At 35.9% G+C, this 25,064-nt stretch overlaps 1 protein-coding gene across 1 annotated transcript in view; it reads right to left on the bottom strand.

The window, feature by feature from the left end:
- Positions 1-236: 236 nt before the first annotated feature.
- LOC110038264 (plant intracellular Ras-group-related LRR protein 6) overlaps positions 237-25,064 on the bottom strand; it is a gene marked incomplete at its 5' end in the record, with an annotated part of 39,544 nt that continues 14,716 nt past the window's right edge. Inside the window, 10 exon segments of the mRNA XM_020743044.1 lie at positions 237-470; positions 1,097-1,152; positions 1,385-1,459; positions 2,280-2,376; positions 2,462-2,586; positions 11,054-11,158; positions 23,160-23,297; positions 23,486-23,559; positions 23,719-23,789; positions 23,878-23,938. Of these exon segments, the coding sequence (XP_020598703.1) occupies positions 395-470; positions 1,097-1,152; positions 1,385-1,459; positions 2,280-2,376; positions 2,462-2,586; positions 11,054-11,158; positions 23,160-23,297; positions 23,486-23,559; positions 23,719-23,789; positions 23,878-23,938 (878 nt within the window).

The raw sequence follows: 25,064 nt of genomic DNA, 5'->3' as shown, positions 1-25,064 counted from the left end.
ACAAAACAAAGCAGTTAATTAATATTGAAGAAAGAAAAATAATAAATAAATATATATATATATATATATAAACTGTGTCTTGAATATATGTAATCTAAGAGACACTATGATGCATATTTTTGGGTTTAAAATAAAAAAAAAAAGAGGCATCACATTAATTATGTATCATGAGCCAAAATCAAATGAGAGCCACAAGGAAAAAGCTGAAAGGAAAACTGACAACCTCTTCCTTTAACAGATAAAGTATACCTCAAACAAATTAAGTTAGTCAATGAAAATCATTTGACATTTAACCTTCCCAGGTGCAATATAAATTTAAAGATTAATTTCACAAGGCATTATAAATAAAGAGCAGGGGAATTACAGAACACAGAATGTTCAAAAAGCGTCATGTTTACTGCTCCGCAAGTTTGTCCTTCAGATACTTCAGAATGGCTTTAGTTCCTCGATCAAGAACTGCACGCCTGATGCTGCAAATTAACAGAAATGAAGTTGGTTTTAATTGTAACTAAGGCTCCATACTATATATATATATATATATATATATAGCAAGAGAGTTGTACCAAAATATCAGAAGGGAAGCAATATGCTTGATTTATGAGAACAAAATAGTAATCCCCAAAAATGATGGAAAATGTAACTTCATAGTCCCCAGGATGAGATTGACGTGCATAAGTTTTGAATCCCTGGCCTTGGCAGCATCTTACAAAATCCTTACCAACAGGAATACGTAGCAGTTTCTTTTACCACTCATGTCCTATGTATTTACACATCTAACACATACACTTAAATTTTTACATATATGACATCTTACCTATGCATGAAGGATGTACTTCATTTTTTTAAAGTTAAATTAGTGAACTTTTCTAGGGATATAAAAGATTTGGCTGGTATAAATGTAAAAAAGTAAAGTTTAGATGTTAAATATGTAAATATATAGGGGATTGTGTGGTATGTATGTAAATGCCCATTTTTTTAATGATACATAAAAGTTAACTAGTATTATATTGTTTCTTAAGCACCATAGCAAATATTATTCTGAAAATTTTCCATCCAAAATAAATAATACAACAAAACATAGTTTAGTACTTCTTACCTTCTTAAGGGGTTGCCATCAAGTTTCAGAACCTGGAGGTGAGACTCTAGCAAGCCCTGCTCAAAAAAGTTTTTTATTCAGAACATACAGCTTTTCAATCATTTCCCACTGCAAGCATGCATAGCAAGATTCTCAGAACATAAAAAATATACAAGAAATTGAAATAAAATGATAGAGAATAATTCATAAATGGTTTATAAAAACGACAACACAAATATTTCACATTCGAAGCAGTGATTCTTATAGTGATTTCAGTTCTAGCTAATAAGGAATGCAAGGAAGTCAGACCAATTCAGAAGGAAGCGCAGCAATGTTGTTGTTCGACAAGTCAAGCTCTTGAAGTGATGTTAGATTCCTTACTTCCTGTTCAGAAAAAAAATTAGGAATTTTTTCTGATGAATTTCAGAAATACGGAATTCACATGCACCCAGAAATGATTAAAGGAAAAAAATAAAAATCTCCACATGGTTACATAATATGACTGTATTTATGTCTCTGAATTCATATTCAAAACAAGGGATCAAATAGATAAAACTAATAAAGTCAATCTACATTAACACACAAAATTTTGACAATGTTTATGAGAAAATTGTTAAAATGGTCCCCTTACCTTTTGTAGGAAGCCAGTTTAGTCCCAAAGAATAAAAGTGTCAATTTAGTCTCCATACACTTTTAATGAGGGCTAACATAGTTACCTCTGGGTTCTATATTTTAGCTCATATTAAAAGAGTCCATGAACTAATTTGACATATAATGACCACATGTAAATAGCCAGAGGACTATTTTGACAATATACTCCATTGTTTATACAATATTTACACTACCATTTAAGGCAAAAGAGAATGTGATATATGAATTATCCACTCCAGATTGAATTCTAATCCCAATACCATGGCAACTTACTTTTAGAAGGTAAGTTATACCTCTAGATTTAGTCCCCATACACTTTTAATGAGGGTAAAAAGAGTCTGGGGACTAATTTTATTCTTTTATGGACTCTGGAACTAAAATGACAACATGTAAATAGTCATAAGACTATTTTGACACTTGACTCCATTATTTATACAACATTAACACTAGCATTCAAGGCAAAAGATAATGTGAAATATGAATTATCCACTCCGGATTTAATTCTGAGCCCATTACTATGGCAACTTACTTTCAGAGGTAAGGTAAGCTATACCTCTGGTAGCAAGACAAGTAAATTCTGGCTTAAGTCAAGAACCCTAAGCTGCTGTAAGCTCAAAATACCCGATGGAATATGAGATAACTTCATTCTTCTGTAAATCACAAAAGCAGCCAGAAAATTGAATAAATGTGATTTTAGCAGTACGTGAAGGGATCCTGAAAGAGCCAAGTACAGACCTCAGGTGAAGTTCCTTCAACTGCGGGAACAAAGAAAATGCAGAAGAATCCAGAAGTGAAGAGGCATTGCCACTAAGGTCAAGTGATTCAAGCTTAGTGAGGGCTTCAAGGCCATTGAGAGGAATCTGTCCAAGTCAACAAATAATGAGTGCTTTTCGTTGAGTGTGAAACATGGCGAGTAACAGTTAATTAGAATATCCAGACATGTAAAAATAGAGCTGAAGGGGCCCTCCTAGATAATTTAGGCATTACCCTCCAGTTTATTGTTTGTTTCTTCTCAATTTTCAATTTTGACATACATAAGTGTTTGTTTTTGTCTCTCTTTTTTTACTATTACTTTCACGTACGTTGTTCGAGTTTTTTTATGGATTTGCTGATGATCTCAATTAAAACTACAACCTAGATAAAATTCAATGACAAAAAGTTCATACAATTAACATTTACTCTAACAGAAAGTATTATTTCACTAACAAATAAACAACGCATAAACAAATAAGTATAATATAGTTGATAAAAACAATAATTTTAGTGCCAGTAATAACGTGTTTCATAACATTGAGCCAATTACACATAATGTTAGTGGGTGTTCTCATTGGCATTAATTCAACAGAAACTAAACCTCCAAATATGACAATTATGATTTGGATGGGTTAATAATGAAGATATGGCTGCTTAAGAAGATCCTCAATTAAGAATCCTAAGATCGGGTTTTATGAACATCAAACTAGATCCTAAGTAATTTATCTGAGACTCTTCATTAAACACATTCAAGCTTAGGGGTTTATCTTAATTTTATTCTTTTTGTTCTTTGTTTTAGAAAGAGGGCTTAAGCAATGGTTAAGTGGCCTCCACTAATATCTGCATTTGATTCATGGATCCTAGCTCACAGGTCCTCCTATCATGGAAAACACAATTAAATTTTGATTGATATTTATCAAAGTGGCAGATAAAACTAAAATCAACATGTCCGAATAGCTGTTTTATAATTGTCTTATTCTTCTTGAACTTTACATCAATCTCCAAAGTACCTTGAACATAGAATATAATCAACTCAAATATGCTAATGGCCCTTAAAATGTAGTGAGTAGTGAAGGATTACTACGGTATACTTTGCTTTCATGGTTGTATGGTTCTACTATTTGAGATACGGGTGTTATTTAGATTACAATTTTATTTGAATTTTAATGTAATTTATGAAATGTTTGTCATGCTCCATCCAATGTTCTTTAAAAATCAGCATCAACTAAAATGCTTAATTGTGATTATAGCCTTAATAGTTCACATTTGTTTTTTACTTTTAGGCATTAGGGTTGAGGCTATCCTTATAGTGCCTAATTCAGGTTCTACTCGACTATATTTATCTATTTCTTTCATATATTTTTTAACAAATCTCTCTGTAATACTATTTATCGGAGAGCAGAAACTAAAGCAATCCCTTCATTTCCATCTTTCTACAGTTTCTTTGTTCAATTATTATTATTATTATTTTTAGCACAAAAGGGATGGCATGATGATGAATGAGGTACTGACGTTTACATCTACTGGTGAAAAACAAAAGGTAATTTTTTTTAAATATAATCATAGGTATCCCATCAGATTTAGATCATTACATATTCTTTTTTTTAATTGTTCAAGATATATGACATTATATGGGCATTCACTCTGACACAACATATCATATTCGTGAAGCTCCCCGGTGCTCACAACTTACGTCGTGTTTGGCACCCTGTTTTTGCTGCCAAAATGGTGGGGGAGGGGGGTCGTAATTTGTGTCTTTAGGGCAGAAACTCGGTTGTGAGCTCCCCTTCATCCATTCTCAAGGCCTTCAACACTCGCTACCTATCTTTGTTATTTCTCTCGATTTCTTTTGTTCTCTGTTGAGATGGTTTGAATGTTTTCGCTTTAACATTTTTCTGTTTGGGTGGTTTAATGGTATGAAGGTTCTTGTTTTATCATCTTCACAGTTTATCTTTTGGCAGTTTGATGGTTTTTATTTTACCATTTTCCCCTTTCGTTCTCTTGCTTGTCTGACAAATTGCATTAACCTAATGGAAATCATGAAAGATCAGCTGATAGACTAATTTGATTACTCTAATTGCATTTCATTGCCTCTGCTTTAAGAAGATATATGTGCACTGTTCTTTGTTTTGAAAATTTATGTTGAAGCAATGTTATTTATTAAAGTTCTGATATTATATGGTTAATTCGGTTGCTATTGTGTAGAGAACCATTTTCTATAAAGAAATATGAGCACATCTGTTTTATTTAACATAATAAATATTTCCTTATGTTCTCTCTACCTCCACCATAAGTTTTCATTGATCAGATAGAAATTTGAAAGTTCGGATGTTAGATAAGTTAGATAAAGTGCATTACATTAACTGCATTTCAATCTTGAAAAATAATTTTTGGAGAAAAGTTTGAGCACTATTTGCTTTTTAAATAAAATCATTGAAAATGTGTTTGAGCTGATGCAAAATGAAGGTTAGATGCTGGATAAGCAACCACCTTCCATTTTTTCTACTGTTCAATTAGGTAAAGTTACATATGGAAAAATATATGTGCATTGCTCTTTGTTTTGAAAATCTATGTTGAAACTATTTTATACATTGAAGTTGTGATATTAGAAGATTAATTTGCTTGCTCTTGCCTCTTATTCAATATAAAGAAACATTTTCAGGAGAGAAATTTAAGCATTATTATTTGATTGTTAGTTTGTTTTTTTTCTGAAAAATTAAACCACTGAGAATGTCTTTATTCTGATACAAAAGTGAAGGTTAGATGCAAGATATAGATGTCACCTTCCATTTTGATCCTGCTCAATCAGGAAAAGTTATACATGGAGAGATATATATGCACCACTCTTTGTTTTGAAAATTTATGTTGAAGCAACTTTAAATATTAAAGTTATGATGTTATGTGTTGCTATTGTCTTTTCTTCAATCTATAGAAATATTTCTGGAAAGAAAATTTAGGAATGTTTTTTTTTTTTGGAATAATTATACCATAATGGATATGCTTCTTCTGATGCATATGTGATGGTTAGATGCTAGATATTGATAAGACCTTCCATTTTCAACTTGCTGAATCAGAAAAAGTTATGGAATGAGAGATATTGTATGCACAACTCTTTTTTCTTAAAAAAAATTATGTAGGGGGTATTTTATATATTAAAGATCTGATGTTAGATGATTAATTTGTTTGCTCATACCTATTCTTCAATCCAGAGAAACATTTTATGAGAAAAAAATTTAGCACAGTTTATTTTTTTTGAAAAATTATACCATTGGGAATGTCTCCGGAGAGATATATCGGAAATGCCTTTGATATTATATTGGGAATGTCTTTGAGCTGATGCAAACCTGAAGTTTAGAAGCCGAATAGTTTGGATTATGCTTTGGTACTTGGGATGGTTATAGATTTTTCGGCCGCGATGCATTTCATATTTGAAATGTTATTTAGAGCAATAATGAAAAAAAACTATTAAAGGGCTTAACCACCGACCACCAATTGTCACTTTTAAAATTGACAAATAAGTTTTGCCACATATACTACCTGTTATTAGATCACAGATACAAGTGTTTATCAATGATGCTACATTGGTCTTGAAGCCTAAATGATAAAAATGGTGATCTTGGATGGAGCCTTCTTTGATTAAAAGATTTCACTGAGCTCTAATGGTTTGTTCGAGGTGTTGTTTTGGCTAGCATGATTGAACAAGAGAAAAGTGAAAGAAAATAACTTATCTAGCATCTAAACTTCATGTCTTTATCAGAGCAAAAGACATTCTCAATAGTATACCTTTTCAAATAAAAACAAACAGTGTTCAAATTTATCTTTGGATTGAAAGAAACAATGAAATGCAATTACTGTAAAACACTTTATCTAACTTATCTAATAGCTGAACTTCCAGATTTCCATCTGATCAATGCAATTTTCTGGAAGAGGTAGAGAGAACATGAGAACATATTTATTAAGTTTAATGCAGAAGATGTGCTCATATTTCTCTCCATAAAATATTTCTCTGGATGGAGAAAGAGACAAGTGCAACCAAAATAACTGCCTAACATCATAACTTTAATATATAAAATAGCTTTAACATAGATTTTCAAAACAAAGAGCAGTGCACATATATCTTTCCATGCATAACTTTTCCGAATTCAACATAATGAAAATGAAAAGTGATAACTTTGTTGAGCAAATTGGAATTTTGAAACCAAAGAGTTTCAATGTTTGATATATGTTGATACATGAATTATGTGATGTTGGTTTAGTTCTTGCTATTTATTTGATGTTGTTTGTTTGGTGAGTTTGTGGACCTATTAGTTTCTTGAGTTTGTGCAATTGTTCGTTCGCAGTGACGGTTTTGAAGTTTGTTTCGGTGATGCGTTTCATTTTTTTGAAATGCTTTGTAAAGTGATGATGGAAAAAACAGAATAAATGGCTCAACCGATCACCAATTGTGAATTTAATAATTGACCACACATACTTGTTACAGATACTACCTCGTTTTAAGCCTAAATGACATAATTGGTGATCCTGGATGGAGCCTTTTCTAATAACTTGATCTCATTTAGCTTTACTTTGAAATCTTCTTTTCACCTCTTTTTGCCTTTAAATAATTTTGTTTTACTTGCTAAATAATATTATTTCGACCACATTTTCTTATCGATTGATACATCCGATGGGTAAATAAAAGGAATGTGGGATGTTTGTCATTTGGGATAGAGAAACAAATATAATAATCTGTGGTTTATGCTTGAGGAAGATAGAAATTAGCAATAGACTGGCCATACATTTCAAAACAAAATATTGGCAAAATATCACAAAAAATTTTCAAGAAAGAACTGATAAAAAATATCATATCTAATGCGCGCACTGTTCTGCATGGATACCCGACAATGACAAATGTTCCAAAGCTGTTGGATTCTATTCTAGATAGTTTTTTATGACATACTCCTCTACGTATTTGCTGTAAAAATTCTAGATGACCAAAATAAACGGGAGACTTTCTTTACCTAGTGTCGGAACGGAGGATTCCTTATCTCTGATATTTTTTAGAGAATTAGACAAGCCAATTGCATTTTTTTATTTGTTACTACTATTTCAGATTTTTTATTGGTAATATTGTACAATTCCATGATGAACTATGGATTGTTTCATGTTTATTTGGTATTTCAGTATTTATGGATTTGAATATTTGTAATGCTTTCATTATGAGTCATTTAAACAATCATCTACACTTCCATCATAATATGTTCTTATTAAACTCTAACATGCATCTTTTAGACAGATGGATCCACCAAATGAAGAAGAAATTATAGAGACAATCGAGAGAGCAACGATCCTTACTACAATAGTTTGTGTCATCAATGAGAATTGCCAAAAAAATTTGTGTAAGACACCTTGTGTGTCATCATCATCTTTAGGTGACAAATAGTTTGACGAATTACTCGAAGCTCATCCAAGAAGAATTCATAGCATGTTCCAGATGTCAAAAAACTTTTTATGTGCTTTGCTCGATGAATTGCAGTCTAAATATGATTTACATAAATCGTCGCCCTTTATATCTTGAAAAATTCTAGCCATCACGGTTTTTATTGTCACACAATGAGTTCATCAGTAGCGATTGTCAAACCCCTAGACCCCACTTTTGCGCAAATACCACGAGAAATCCATAGCGATTCGAGATACATGTTGTTCTCAAAGGTATCAGTATTTCTACCTATTATAACATTACTACATTAAAGAATAAAATAAAGGTCTAAAAAGTTTTTAAAAAACAATTGTATTAGATCAATTGACGACATGCATGTCGATATACGCGTGGGCAATGATGAGAAGATCGCATATCCTGGACGGTGTAGGGTTGTTACATAGAGCATCTTAGCAGTGTGTGATTTCAATGCATTCTACGTTTTTGATGACTGGTTAGGAAGAGAGCGCTCATGATAATCAAATTTTAAATTTGCAACCCGACGACGTGCATAAAAATTTCCAACATCTCCCCAATGTTAGTACATTTAAAATATTACATGAATCTTTTCATTTTAGAATATGCACTCATGATGTTATTATTAAGAAATATATTACCTCGTCAATTCAGGATATCCATTACAACGGGTTTCTTGAAGCCATTTCCCGATACGAGGTATCACATTCCAGATTTTGAGTGCAGCTGCCAAGTACTTAGTGAGAGAAATAAACTCTTCAATAAAAGACACTCGTCATTACAGAGTGTTATCGATAGAGCATTTAGTGTATGGAAGAAGTGGGTCATACTCTGAAATATGCCGACGTACTTCTTCAAAAAACAAGTCAAGATAGTTGTTACAACAATAATGCTCCATAATTTTTTACAAAGACATCCATCCCAAGACGATATTGATGTCAGGGTCTTAGACAACCTGCATGCCATAAAAAACATTCGAACATAGGGTCGGACATTCAATGCCCAATGAGGACTTTGGTATGAACGAATACAATACATACGAGGGAGAATACGTGAAATATGTGATCCAGGTAAGAGAAGATATTATTGATGCTTTGTTGAATGTATCAACTGTATTTATGCAGTATTACCTAACGACTTCTTGTTGATGATTCTTATTTCAGCTGTACGATGGATTTGTAGATGTAGCTGTAGCATTCTGTGTTAAGGTTTTCTTTATGTATCCTTTTTAAGTTTGATTTTTCTTGTAATATTGTTTAATTTTTTTTAATGTTTCTGTCGCATATCTACTTTTTTGGTCAATTGAAGTCATAATGTATTGTAATCACGAGAAATATGAGTTCAAGAGCATCAGGTACTTCGAGTGTTCCATCCTGCCACTGTGACGCACGGTGTAATGATTACCATTCAAAAAAGGAAAACAGGTGCAGGAGAAGATTTTACTGTTGTCCTAGAAACATGACTCCTAAATATTGTAAAAAATTGCAATTATTTTCGTTCGATTATTGACACAGATAAGTTCGCTCCAGACAGTGATCAAGTCAGAAGAGATGTTGTTATGGAAAGGAGATTATCCCGAAAACTTGATCGTAAAGACATGAAAACAAATATCATTCTAGGCTTGCTGATTATTTTGGTGATTCTCTTTATTTTGTTATCTGCATGAAATGACCAGTCATTTTTTTATGTATTATGTCATTATTCTAATTAGGTCGCAATGGAGAAAGAGGATTCATGTAGCCGACCCCACGTAGTGGGATTAAGGCTTTGTTGTTGTTGTCATTATTTTAATTATTTTGAAAATTATAATTATTGTGATATATTACATATATAAGAGCAAAACAGTCTTTTTTATTAGAAACAACAACAACACAATAGGTTATCCAAACAAACTCCCACTTTTCCCACAAACTTTCTCACAACACTTGAGAAGTTGTTTCCTCAAGAAGCAACAACTGCTTCTTGAAAAAGCCCCAACCGCCCCAAATACACCATTAATCATACATAATTTCACAGTCAAGGAAATCTAGACATTACTTTCCACGAGTTTACTTTCAAATGTAAAATAAATGTAAGATATAATGAGATAGAATTTAAAAGGTTTTTGTATATAGAAGATTAGTTTGCTTTCATAATTTTAACTACATTCCTCCAGCTTTTTTTTCTTTACTCGTAGAAACTTCGCAGTATTCAAAGACAAGGAAAAAAAAAATAATTCAAAACCTTTTAATATTGATATTACAAAGAAAAGTATAATCTTCTACGATGCACCCAAGATAAATTAAGATAACAAGAAGGAAAACAATAAAGGAGATTAGTTTGAAGAGGCTTAATAAACTGTAAATTGCAATGCTTCTCTAAATTCTTAGGGGCTGGGTTTTGGATGATTTGTTGTTTGGAAGTTTTTAGCTATATCTTGGTTATGGTAGGTGGTTTATCACTTGTTACCCTCTTACTCGTGCAATCGTGTGATTATGAGATTGGAGCATGAGAAAGATACTGCACCTGAAGCTGGACGCAACATATGGTGTCTCCTTCTTGCGGCCATCTGTGATTTTCTACTCCTAGGATGTAGAAATTGCAGGAATTGGGTGCTTACTGTTCTTCCTATTTGGAATTTAAAATTAAACTGGTTGTTCTTTGGTTGATTTGAAATTTAAAATTAAATTGAAAATTAATTTAAACTTCGACTGGGACTGATTTTATAGCAATCTTATTATGAGGACTCTTAACACTTGTTGAAATGAAATATGTAATTAGAAACTTTAGTCAAGAAGAAAATTTATTTTTCTAATTTCAATCTTGTGAGTATAAGCTGAATGAGCAATTCCTTCGAGTGTGATAAAATGTGACTATTTAATTTTAGAGAAGTCATATATTCATAGCATTAGGCTTTTTTTTTAATAGTATTTATATTTTATATTTTATTGCATCTGCAAAATTTATTATTTACATTAGTGCTCATGAATTTGATGAGAAAGTGATGTCGGAATCCAATTTATGAAAATTAATTTTAGTAATATGACATGTTGTATGGTTTCATGCAAAGAAAATATAAATGTATCTCATGCCGTCAATTAATTCAACAACTTACTTACCATAAGAAAACAAGAAAAACTAAGTATCCACACGCACTTTACCTTCGACAGGGGATTATTATCAAGCTTCAAAGAAGAAAGACTGGGTAGGGATGATAATATCGCACCAGGCCATTGCGCTATCTTGTTCCCGGAAAGAATCAGTACCTGCAAATTTTTGTTCAACATAAGTATGCGTTGGAATAAAGAAATGAAGTTAGCATTTCACCGATTTGCACATTATTACTAAAATTATCAAATATATTAATGAAAGGAAGGTTTTTTTTACATAGAGAGATAATAGTCGACACATGTAAATTTTTAATGAATGATATAATTGAGTAGGATGTTTGAAACCTGGATTCTATTATACAAGGCATAGATGCATCAAATAAAATGACAACATAGGATGCCTCTGATAGAAATTTGAAAGAACACACTTGTTAGAAACATAGGAGATACTTATTAAGGCGAGGAAATCCATATTTTGGGTAGTGATGTTTACTACCGTTGTTTCACTTCATAGTTTTTGTTTAAAAGTTTGTCTTTGAACGTAACAAGGTATATGATGAGTTCTCCAATATTTTGATTACCTTATTAGGTTTGTCTTAGACCAACAACTAAGGTCAATTTAGTCTTTTATTAATTATTATTGTGGGGTTTAAATAGAGCTTATTATGCTCAGTGTTGGGCTAAACTATGAGATTTTTGTCTTTAGTCTTAGGATTAGGATTTGGGAGAGATCGCCTACCTCTCAAATTGTAGGCGTTAGGATTAAGGTTTGGGAGAGTCAATCTACCTCTTGAATTGTAAATCACTCATTGCATCTTTTTTATTTGCTTGGAAATTAGTTAAATTAATCCTCATTTGGGTTTTCCCAGACATTTTTTGCATTTTTTTTTGTCGATTTTGGCTTCAATTCATATCAGTTTGGTTTATTATTACAAGTAGATTCAATTCAAAGCTTGCACATGGGTACCAATGTCCCGCAATTTCTATGTTTGCGGCAAACAATCTCTACTATTTATTTTATTCTTTGGATTTTTGTTCTAGGCTTCTTACAAAGGAGAAAATATTTGGTGTGGAGTCTGGACGTAATTTTGCGTCCGGATGCCAATAGAACAACACCACCGAACTTATGAAGGACCAACATATTGGGCTAATGTTGGGGTGATCTTGTGGTTTTTGGAATAAGATATTAATGGGGTGGTACCGAGGTGGTGTTGAGGTGGCACTTGAGTGGTGTTGGGTTTGTATTGAAGCAGTATTGGGGTGGCGATATTGAAGTAAATTAGTAGTGGTGTTAGGTGTGACATTTATGGGGTGATATTGAAGTGGCTCTGAGGTGTTATTGAGTCAATATTCAAGTAGTATTGAGTGGATTAGTAATTTTGTTGAGTTGTATTGGGGTGGTATTAAAGTGTTATTCCGATTATCTGCTGCCTTTCCTCACTCATTGAACAAAGTCTCCTTGTCAAATCAAGTACACATTTTTCCGTAATAAATTTATGAATATATATAGCCCAAATTTAATGTATGAAACAGTATAGTGAACAAATAATGCCAAAAAATTTGTATTGGAGAAATATATTTAGCAGCAACAACTGCGGTGAGCGTGGATCGAACAAAGACTATATATTTAGTGACGAAGGATAATTTATACATCTAAACAATTATACACTGATTAAGAATGACCTAACTATCTCGAAACTCCTCCGCTCTTGCTTTTCCCTCTTTCACTTCCATTTTTTTATCACACAAAATCCCTAAAAAATTATAAATGAGTTTAATAAGTGCTCAACGATGCAGAGAGAAGAAATACCCGAAATCGATAGACGTCATTACGTTCGACGGCATGACGACCCCGATTCTCCAAGCAGAAACTCATCCCCTGCGCCAGCGAGACACATCCGAACCTCGTGAGAAAAACGGGAAAAACTAATGAGGGCGCGACGCGGGTTTGAGCAGAACAAGAAACCCTAACAATGGAGAATGGAACGACGTAGGTTTGAATAGGCGAACAACTTTTTTTCGTAATATATTGGGCTGTTTGGGCCGGGATCGCTCGCCTCTAAAAATACAACATTTTCTTCCTCTTATTTGATATACTATGTGGGTCCTCCATATGCTGGGTGGGGTTGTTTCATTGACGTCCGAACACAAAACTGCGCACGGACTCAGCACCAAATATTTTCTCCTTATAAAGTGCACTATTTCATGTTCGTTATGTCTGTGGCTATTATGTTGAAGGTATTTCTCTTTGTTATTGTTCTTTGTACTACAGTAGCAACACCTACCTTCAGCTTCAAGTTTGCATCCATGAAGGATTAGTATTGCTTGTTGTTATTTTGTGAAGCCTAACAATATTGCTCAAAGTTCACTCAAAGCATTGGCACAAAACTGGAAGGGGCTCAAGAGGGCTGAAGTTGGGCTCTCCAGCACCCCGAGGGTTGGTGTGTGGAAAGATAGCGTCCAGGAGCAAGTTTTCAACTTTTCACAAACAAGGTGTTCGAAAACTCGACGCTCGGGGCGAGCGATCCACCACCCAAAAGAACGACTCCAAGACTCGAGCGCATGGAAAGGCAGCGCCCAGTTCGCACCTTGCACCCAATCATCAGAAAACCCAGCACTCAGAAGTAGCGTCCAGATGCTTGTAACCGATTTCTGCAGTTCAAGGCTTTAAGTTTCGAGTTTCTTCACCGCGGGAGGGGCGAGCGAAGTAACATGAAGCGGTGTATGCGTTTTATGGGTGAATTTCTAAAATTTCTCTCGTGTGATTGAGAGAGGAGGTGCATTTGTGAGTTCCAAGATTGTAGAGAGGATTTGAGTGTGGTAAAATCAGTACATTTCTTCACATTTCATAGTGAAGCATTTGGATAGCAGCGCATGGTACTAAGTGCCCCACCAAATGCTCCAGGACTTAAGCGTGTGGAAAGATAGCGCCTAGGAGCAAGTTTTCAACTTTTCAGAAACAAGGTGTTCGAAAACTCGACGCTCGGGGCGAGCGATTTAAGAAGAACGACTCCCAAACTCGAGCAAATGGAAAGGCAGCGCCCAGTTCACACCTTGCACCCAATCATCAGAAAACCCAACACTCAAAAGTAGCGTCCAGATGCCTATAACCGATTTCTGCAGTTCGAGGCTTTAAGTCTCGGGTTTCTTCACAGCGGGAGGGGTGAGCGAAGTAACATGAAGCGATGTATGTGTGTTATGGGTGAATTTCCAAAATTTCTCTCGTGTGATTGAGAGAGGAGGTGCATTTGTGAGTTCCAAGATTGTAGAGAGGATTTGAGTGTGGTAAAATCAATACATTTCTTCACATTTCATAGTGAAGTTCTTTGTATGTCGTGGCTCCATATTTTTTTCTATTTTCGAGTTTTCTCCACGTTAATTTTTTTTCTTATTTGTGTGCTTCTGCTCAGTTTATTTGTTTCTGATCTTTCCAGCGCGTGGAAAGAAGCGTCCAGAAGCAAGCCTTCAACTTTTCACAAACAAGGTGTTCAGAAACTCGACGCTCGGGGCGAGCGATCCAACACCCAAAAGAACGACTCCAGAACTCGAGCGCATGGAAAGACAGCGCCCAGTTCGCACCTTGCACCCAATCATCAGAAAATCCAACACTCAGAAGTAGCGTCCAGATGCCTGTAACCGATTTCTGCAGTTCGAGGCTTTAAATTTCGGGTTTCTTCACCGCGACGCGGGAGGGGCGAGCGAAGTAACATGAAGCGGTGTATGCGTGTTATGGGTGAATTTCTAAAAATTCTCTCGTGTGATTGAGAGAGGAGGTGCATTTGTGAGTTCCAAGACTGTAAAGAGGATTTGAGTGTGGCAAAATCATTACATTTCTTCACATTTCATAGTGAAGCATTTGGACACCAACCTCTCCAGCACCCCGAGGGTTGGTGTGTGGAAAGATAGCGTCCAGGAGCAAGTTTTCAACTTTTCACAAACAAGGTGTTCGAAAACTCGACGCTCGGGGCGAGCGATCCACCACCCAAAAGAACGACTCCAAGACTCGAGCGCATGGAAAGGCAGCGCCCAGTTCGCACCTTGCACCCAATCATCAGAAAACCCAGCACTCAGAAGTAGCGTCCAGATGCTTGTAACCGATTTCTGCAGTTCAAGGCTTTAAGTTTCGAGTTTCTTCACCGCGGGAGGGGCGAGCGAAGTAACATGAAGCGGTGTATGCGTGTTATGGGTGAATTTCTAAAATTTCTCTCGTGTGATTGAGAGAGGAGGTGCATTTGTGAGTTCCAAGATTGTAGAGAAGATTTGAGTGTGGTAAAATCAGTACATTTCTTCACATTTCATAGTGAAGTTCTCTGCATGTCGTGGCTCCATAGTTTTCTTCTATTTTCGAGTTTTCTCCAAGTTAAATTTTTTTTATTTCTTATTTGTGTGCTTTTGCTCAGTTTATTTGTTCCTGATCTTTCGAATATGTGTTTTTCTGCAAGTTCTTGGAAGTTCAAATCCTCCTAATAAGCATTATTAGAGCAGGGCTTTTTTTTCTAAAGATATTTGAATTGAGCAGGAGTAATGACCAACAAAGCAAAATACAAGGTGAAGATATTCAATGGTACGAACTTTGTGTTATGAAAAATTCGACTTGAAAATTTATTGTATCAAAAGAAACTGTATTTTTCACAGGAAGGAATCACCAAAAAACTTGAATCGAGGCATCTGAAAGAATGGGAACTGTTTGACTGAACAACACTAGCTTTAGTTTGTCTATCACTTTTTTTCAGGGGGGGGGGGGGGGGGGAACACCAACGTCTGGTACTAAGTGCCCCACCAAATGCTTTAGGACTCGAGCATGTGGAAAGATAGGGCCCAAAAGCAAGTTTTCAACTTTTCGGAAATAAGGCATTTGGAAACTCGATGCTCGGGACAGCGATCCAATGCCCAGAAGAATGACTCCAGGATTCGAGTGCATGGAAAGGTAGGGCCCAGTTCACACCTTGCACCCAACAATCAGAAAACCCAACACTCAAAAGTAGTGTCCTGATGCCTGTAACCAATTTCTGCAGTTTGAGCTTTAAGTCTCGGGTTTCTTCACCGCGGGAGGGGCGATGAAGGGGTGTATGCATGTTATGGGTGAATTTCTAAAATTTCTCTCGTGTGATTGAGAGAGGAGGTGCATTTGTAAATTCCAAGATTATAGAGAGGAATTGAGTGTGGTAAAATCAGTATGATTCCTGACATTTCATAGTGAAGTTCTCTGTATGTCGTGGCTCCATAGTTTTTTTCTACTTTCGAGTTTTCTTCGAGTTAAATCTTTTTTTATTTCTTATTTGTGTGCTTCTGCTCAATTTGTTTGTTCCCGACCTTTCGAATATGTGTCTTTTTCCGCAAGTTCTTGGAAGTTCAAATCCTTCTAACAAGCGGTATTAGAGGAAGATTTTTTTTTTTATGAAGATATTTGAATTGAGTGGGAGTAATGACCAACGAAGCAAGATACAAGGTGAAGATGTTCAATGGTACGAACTTTGTGTTATGAAAAATTCAACTTAAGAATTTATTATATCAAAAGAAACTGTATTTTTCACAAGAAGGAATCACCAAAAAACCTAAATCGATGACTCTGAAAGAATGAGAACTGTTTGATTGAAGAATACTAACTTTAATCCGTCTTTCACTTTCTTCATATTTAATATTTTGAATGAGAAAACTACGATAGATCTCGACTGCACCGAAAAATTTGTCATAGTGTTAAAATTATTCAAATGATCAATCACGAAAATATCTGGGGGGGAACACTAGCGCCTGGTACTAAGTGCCCACCAAATGCTCCAGGACTCGAGCATGTGGAAAGATAGCGCCCAGGAGCAAGTTTTTAACTTTTCGGAAAAAAGGTGCTCGGAAACTCGACGCTCGGGATGAGCGATCCAACGCCCAGAAGAATGACTCCAGGACTCGAGCGCATGGAAAGGCAGTGTCCAGTTCGCACCTTACACCCAATCATCAGAAAACCCAGCACTCAGAAGTAGCATCATGATGCCTGTAACCGATTTCTGCAGTTCGACGCTTTAAAGTCTCGGGTTTCTTCATCGCGGAAGGGGTGAACGAAGTAACATGAAGCGGTGTTTGCGTGTTATGGGTGAATTTCTAAAATTTCTCTCGTGTGATTGAGAGAGAAGGTGCATTTGTGAGTTCTAAAATTGTAAAGAGGATTTGAGTGTGGTAAAATCAGTACATTTCTTCACATTTCATAGTGAAGTTCTTTGTATGTCGTGGCTCCATAGCTTTTTTCTATTTTCGAGTTTTCTCCACGTTAAATCTTTTTTTATTTCTTATTTGTGTGCTTCTGCTCAATTTGTTTGTTCTTGATCTTTCGAATATGTGTTTTTTTTCTGCAAATTCTTGGAAGTTCAAATACTCCTAATAAGCGGTATTAGAGCAGGGCTATTTTTTCTGAAGATATTTGAATTGAGTGGGAGCAATGACCAACAAAACAAGATACAAGGTGAAGATGTTCAATGGTAAGAACTTTGTGTTATGAAAAATTTAACTTGAAAATTTATTGTATCAAAAGAAACTGTATTTTTAACAGGAAGAAATCACCAAAAATTTTGAATCGATGACTTTGAAAGAATGAGAACTGTTTGATTAAGCAAAACTAGCTTTAATCCGTCTTTTTTCTAAAATTTCTCTCGTGTGATTGAGAGAGGAGGTGCATTTGTGAGTTCCAAGATTGTAGAGAGGATTTGAGTGTGGTAAAATCAGTACATTTCTTCACATTTCATAGTGAAGCATTTGGATAGCAGCGCATGGTACTAAGTGCCCCACCAAATGCTCCAGGACTCGAGCGTGTGGAAAGATAGCGCCTAGGAGCAAATTTTAAACTTTTCGGAAAGAAGGCAATAAAAAAATTGACAATCTGGACGACACCAGTGCCTGGTACTAAGTGCCCCACCAAATGCTCCAGGACTCGAGCGTGTGGAAAGATAGCGCCTAGGAGCAAGTTTTCAACTTTTCGGAAAGAAGGCAATAAAAAAATTGACAATCGGGACGAGCGATCCAACGCACAAAAAAATTACTATAGGACTCGAGCGCATGGAAAGGCAGCGCCCAGTTCAAGCCTTGCACCCAACCATCAGAAAACCCAGCACTCAGAAGCAGCGTCCTGATGCATGTAACCGATTTCTGCAATTCGAGGCTTTAAATCTCGAGTTTCTTCACCGTGGGAGGGGCGAGCGAAGATAGCATGAAGCGGTGTATGCATTTTATAGGTGAATTTCTAAATTTCTCTCGTGTGATTGAGAGAGGAGTTGCATTTGTGAGTTTCAAGATTATAGAGAGGATTTGAGTGTGGTAAAATCAGTATGATTCCTAACATTTCATAGTGAAGTTCTCTGTATGTCGTGGCTCCATAGTTTTTTTCTATTTTCAAGTTTTCTCCGAGTTAAATGTTTTTTTATTTCTTATTTGTGTGCTTCTGCTCAATTTGTTTGTTCCTGATCTTTCGAATATGTTTTTTTTCTACATGTTCTTAGAAGTTCATACCTCCTAATAAGCAGTATTAGTGCAGGGTTTTTTTTCTGAATTTATTTGAATTGAGTGGGAGTAATGACCAACGAAGCAAGATACAAGGTGAAGATGTTCACTAGTACGAACTTTGTGTTATGAAAAATTCAACTTGAAAATTTATTGAATCAAAAGAGACTGTATTTTTCACAGGAAGGAATCACCAAAAAACCTGAATCGATGAATCTGAAAGAATGAGAACTGTTTGATTGAACAACACTAGCTTTAATCCGTCTTTCACTTTCTTCATCTGTTGCATTTAATATTTTGAATAAAAAAACTATGATAGATCTCGACTGCACTGACAAATTTATCATAGTATTAAAATTATTCAAATGGTCGGTCACCGAAATACCTAGGGGGGGTGCGACACCAGTGACTGGTACTAAGTGCCCCACCAAATGCTTTAGGACTCGAGCGTGTGGAAAGATAGCGCCCAGGAACAAGTTTTCAACTTTCGGAAACAAGGCGTTCGGGAACTCGACGCTTGAGACAAGCGATCCAATGCCCAGAAGAACGACTCCAGGACTGAAGCGCATGGAAAGGCAGTGCCCAGTTCGCAACTTGCACCCAACCATCAGAAAACCCATCACTCAGAAGTAGCGTCCAGATGCCTGTAACTGATTTCTGCAGTTCGAGGCTTTAAGTCTCAGGTTTCTTCACCGCGGGAGGGGCGGCGAAGTAACATGAAGCGGTGTATGCGTGTTATGGGTGAATTTCTAAAATTTCTCGCGTGTGATTGAGAGAGGAGGTGCATTTGTGAGTTCCAATATTGTAAAGAGGATTTGAGTGTGGTAAAATCAGTACATTTCTTCACATTTCATAGTGAAGTTCTTTGTATGTCGTGGCTCCATAGTTTTTTTCTATTTTTGAGTTTTTTCCACATTAATTTTTTTTATCTCTTATATGTGTGCTTCTGCTCAATTTGTTTGTTCTTGATCTTTCAAATATGTGTTTTTTCCGCAAGTTCTTGGAAGTTCAAATCCTCCTAATAAGTAGTATTAGAGCAGGGTTTTTATTCTGAAGATATTTGAATTGAGTGGAAGTAATGACCAACAATGCAAGATACAAGGTGAAGATGTTCAATGGCACGAACATTGTGTTATGAAAAATTCAACTTGAAAATTTATTGTATCAAAATAAACTGTATTTTTCACAAGAAGGAATCACCAAAAAACCTGAACAAATCACTCTGAAAGAATAAGAACTGTTTGATTGAACAACACCAGGTTTAATTCTTCTTTCACTTTCTTCATCTGTTACATTCAATATTTTGAATGAGAAAATTATGATAGATCTCGACTGCACTAACAAGAATGTGTAAGAAACCCTTGTCTTTAAATATTTTTTTTATAAAGCAATTGTTCAATATAAAGATGGTGGAAGGTATTTCGGTGGCTGACCATTTGAATAATTTTAACAATATGAAAAATTTGTTATGTTTGTGAGCATCAAGTTTGGTGATGAGGTCAAGGCATTGTTAATCCTATCTTCATTGTCAAATAGTTGGGATGGACTAGTCACGACGATAACTCCATAGGTGACTGCTGGTACTGCGGGAATAAAAGTCACTTCAAGAAGGGCTGCAAAGCTCCGAGGAAGGCTGGTAGTGGAGGGCAAGATAAAAATCTTTCTACAAATGTCTCCACAAGTAAAATTTAATACGACAGTCTTATTTTGTCTTTAAATAATACCAAATTTTGGCTAATATTTCAAATGCCTCTTTTCATACATGTCCCAATAAAAAGTGTTTAAAAACTACACTCAAAGTGATCTAGATAAGGTGTATTTGGGAGATAACAAATGCTGCAATGTTGTAGGAAAGGGTGAAGTTGTTATCAGGTTGCCAAACAGATCACTCTCAAAGCTCGGTGATGTTAATCATGCTCCATATTTAAAGAGATATTTGATCTCGGTGAGTCAACTTACAAGGTCAGGGCGACTATTCATAGCTGATTCGTAGAATGTGACAAGAGGCCAATGGTGATGGCTCGGGAGAACATTGAAGGCACTAGTTATCTGATCAATGAGATAATTGAATCCATTGATGTAGATGGAACGAAGAGTGATGCAAGTCAGCGCCACAAATGTTGTCATATGAGTGAGAAATGTATGAAGTAACTACTTTCTAAAAACAATGTCTTGGGTTTAAAGTCTATAAAGTTAGATATTTTTGTGAAGATTGTCTATGAAAAGAAATATATATATTACTTTCTCCAAAAGTGGGTCAAAAATGAGGTCTAAAAAACTGGAGTTAATACATACTGATACATGTGGTCCTTCTATGGTTCAATCTATTGAAGGTTCGTACAACTGTTTTCATTTTCATTGATGATCACACCAAAAATATATGAGTATATTTCTTAAAGTATAAAAAATCTGATATATTTAAAAAGTGGAAGACCATAATTGAGCATGTGAGTGTCTCAGATAAGATAATGGCGACAAGTATCATGATTAGAGACTCAGGAGTTATTTTGCTTCAGATGGAATCACACATAATTTTAGTGTTTCAAGGACACCACAACTGAATGGTGTGAATAAAACCATCACAGAGCATGCCAGGAGTAGGGGGTTGCAAGCATGTTTGCTAAAACAGTTCTGGATAAAAGCAGTTAACACTAGATTTTTTCTGATCAATCGTGGTCTGTCAGTACCTTTGAATGAAAATTTACCCGATGAAAATTTACCCGACAAGAAGGCAAAATCTATCTCATTTGAGAAAATTTGGGTGTTCGACATATGTTCATGTTGATGCATGATCAAGAAGTAAGCTTGATTCGAAATCTATCAAGTGCACTTTCATTAGGCACGACTCAAATAGAATTGGGTATAAATTCTGGAATTATGAGAATCAAAAGTTTATCAGGAGTAGGAATATGACTTTTGATGAAATGAACAAGTATAAGAACGAGTAGAACTCAAAATTGCCCATCAATTATTTCTGAAGAGTTCTCCCATATGTTGAGAGCTTGAGATAAAGAATTTAGGTTCAAACAAGAAGATCCATTGCATGAAAATCAACAAGGATAGTTGTGCATGTACTTTGAATTTGTCTCAAATAAAATATGTTAAGAAAATCCTATAAAGATGCAACACGACTGAGGCAAAGTTAATTCGCACCCCTTTATATAGTCATTTCAAACTATCTAAAATAACTATATCCTAGGTCTGAAATAGAGCAAATAAAGATTAAGAAAAAAACCCCTATGTTTCAACAGTTGAAAGTTTGATGTATTTGATGATCAACTAAAGTATCACTGCATTCATTCTCTTCTATAAGGTGAACAATTAATCTTGGAGAAGACACAACTAAAAATCCTGCAGATAAATTGACTAAAGTTGTTAAAATTTAGAAATTGAAGCTATGTTTGGCTTTAGTTGGAGTTTAGAAAAGTTGAGACGATCGGAGGTGAGCCACACTACAATACATGACTATTAAAGTGACAGATTTGGAGGTGTAAGATTGGTTGCAATTAGTCTCCAAGTGGGAGATTGTTATTGTATTGTTCAAAGCACACTCATAGATTTGAAGCAACACTGGAAGGGGCTCAGGAGAAGCACTGGAAGAGACTCAAGTGGGTTGAAGTTGGGCACTCTAGTGCTCGGCCCCAATGCTAGTGGGGCGCTTAAGCGCCTAGCAAAATGCTCCAGGACCCGAGCGTGTGGAAAAGCAGCGCCTAGGAGCACGTTTTCAGCTTTTCAGAAACAGAGTGCCCGAATAGTCGGCTTTCTGGACGAGCAATCCAATGCAAAAAAGAACGACTCCGGGACCCGAGCACATGGAAAGATAGTGCCTGTGATGGGCACGATAGCGTCCCTGCACCCAAGCATTAGAAAACCCAACTCTCAGAAGCGGCGACTTGGCGCCTGTAACTAATTTCTGTAGTCCGAGCTTTAAGTCTCGGGTTTCTTCAATGCGGGAGAGATGAGCGGAATAGCGTGAAGCCATGTCTGCGTATTGTGGGTGGATTCTTGCAATTACTCCTGTGTGATAGAGAGAGAAGGAACATTTGTGGGTTCCAAGATTGTAAAGAGGATTTGAGTGTGGTGTAATCTATATATTTTTTATCATTTCATAGTAAATTTCTTGGCGAAGTGTGGCTCTGTGATTTTTTCTCGTTTTAAGGTTTTTCCACGTTAAATCGTGGAGTTTGTTTCTGGGATTTCTTGTTTGTATGCTTTTGTTCAATTTGTTTGTTCCAGATCTCTTGAATCCGTGTTTTTTTGCAAGTTTTGGGAAGTTTAAATCCTCCCAATATGGCATTCTAGATTGTTTGGGTTAATTATTATACTTGTTCATTTGATGTATGATCAAGTTCCCGTGCCTCATCCTTCGTATAGGTGAATTTTGTGTACATTGGGTTTTATATTATGCCCAGATGTTTCCTTTTCTTTGTTCATTAAATTTGGATTAATAGATCACATCCCTCCACACGCCCCACCCCAAAACACCCACCCTAAGCATACGCCCTAACAAATGAAAAACCTTACAAAAGTCAGAACTCGTAAAACCAAAGCTTTAATACAGCAAACCCGCTGAAATTCTCATATTGGCAGGGGCCTCATTTTCCAGATATGCCCATTTTTATCTACTGAAAGTTGTAATTACCATGATTAAATGACAACATATTGCAAAACATACCTGAAGTGAGGAACAAGTCGCCAGTTCATTTGGGAGCTCCGTAATTGAATTTCTTGAAAGATCAACTTTCACCACCTCATCCGTCTCCCAGACAGTAGCTGGGATGCTGGTCAATCCAAGTCCACATAAGAATAGTTCCTGAATTATTAAAAAACATATTCTAATCTTTCCACAGAAAATTATCTCCAAGTAAGAACAAAAAAAGATCATGGAAATCATGAATTCCAAAATCTGGTGAACCTAAGTTAAGAAAATAAACAAGAAAATAAAATAGAAACACAGTTAAGAAAATTAACAAGAAAATAAAATAGAAACAAAGCAAACACCTTTGATGACAGAGACAACCTAGTTGCCTTGGCAATAACATCAGCATTCATAGGGCTGCTGCTTGATCCGGAGGCTATATAAAAACATTAATCAACAGAAAAAATCTTTATGGCCATGCTAAATGAGAAGGAAGTTTCATTAAGATTCCTGTTTGAGTATTTTAATTATAAATGAAAGATTTCTTCAGAAGCAGGTAACTAAAATAAAACAGTCCCTCTAAAAGCGACTTCACCTTCTCCAGTAGAAGAAAGTCGACTTCTTAAATACTTCAATAATGCCTGTGTAGGTCCAGAAACCAAAGAACTGAAAAGAAAGAAATGGTACAATGCTAGGTCGAGCATTATGTCAAAGAAAACTATTCAATCAATAAACAAGAAGAAAATTTTCTCACCTACGAATTGTTCGTATAGGGTTTCCACTAAGCAGGAGTTTTCTCAGGGAAGACATGGTACCTGAAAAAAGCATTAGCAAATAAAAAAAATGCAGAATGGAAAATTAAATGTGAAATTTGAGATTAATGCTAATGAATTCAAGAAAAAAATTAATCAGAGACTGCAAACTTCATTCTAGAGCTGTTAAATTAAGTATATAACTGAATTTGCATAAAATCCATATTTCTATAGGTCTGTAATCATAAGTCCATTTGAAATTGTTACAAGATTTCAACCAAAAAAAGCTAATAGACTGTTGATCTTTCTATTGAATCAAGATCTAATGAATTTACATAGTTATTTGCCCAAACATAGATGACTTACATGAAGACTGATACCGGAGTTACCCCAAATCACGATAAAAATGAAATTATTATTTGCTGAAATTCAAAAGAATATAAGGAAGACTTGTGAAAACAAGAAATAAACAACAAACAAACACAAACAACACCATAGACGAGGACGAGGATGGAGGTTGGCGGCTAGACAGCAGAGGGGAGGGCTAGTTGGGGCTTGCGGCAATAACGGGTTGTGCTGGAGGGAGTTATGGCAGTCGTGGGATGGATTGGATGGGGTTACGATGCAATGAGGGATGGTTGGATAGTAACTTATAGCTGGTTGGTTGTAGCAGGCGTGAGGGAGTGGGTCAGCGACAATATTGCGGAAAGGGTGAACAAGAGGGGTTGGGTGCATGTAAGGCACAACAGTAGAGAGTGGACCTCGACGTGGCGATTAAGAGTAGAGGAAGTGCGGGTAAGTTAGCAGCGGTAGGGAGGAAGGTTTGGCAGCTAGAACCACGGAAAGGGGCGGGGATGTTGGGGAAGATAAGTATCCTCGCGAGATTGACTTATAGCTGGAGCACCCCTCGAACCTTTGGAGAAGATCAACACCTCGGACAAGTTACAGTCGGAGCTCGTCGCCTTCAGATACAGTCCTAGAAGAGAAAACAACCGCCAACAACAACCCACCCGCCAACAACAAGCTGGACAAAATTATGAAATCAGAAAGATAAAAACTAAACCCTAAGACAGGCAACACACATATTTATAATAGATATTTCCCGCCCAATGAGGAATAATTCCCGCCCAATGAAAGAGGGAGGTGGGGGCTAGTCCAACCTCCTGCTAAATGAAGGGTCTTTGGCTGA

The sequence above is a fragment of the Phalaenopsis equestris genome, unplaced genomic scaffold (genome assembly GCF_001263595.1).
Source record: "Phalaenopsis equestris unplaced genomic scaffold, ASM126359v1 Scaffold232330, whole genome shotgun sequence".
In the NCBI taxonomy this organism is placed as follows: domain Eukaryota; kingdom Viridiplantae; phylum Streptophyta; class Magnoliopsida; order Asparagales; family Orchidaceae; genus Phalaenopsis; species Phalaenopsis equestris.
This window is presented reverse-complemented; position numbering and strand designations above follow the sequence as displayed.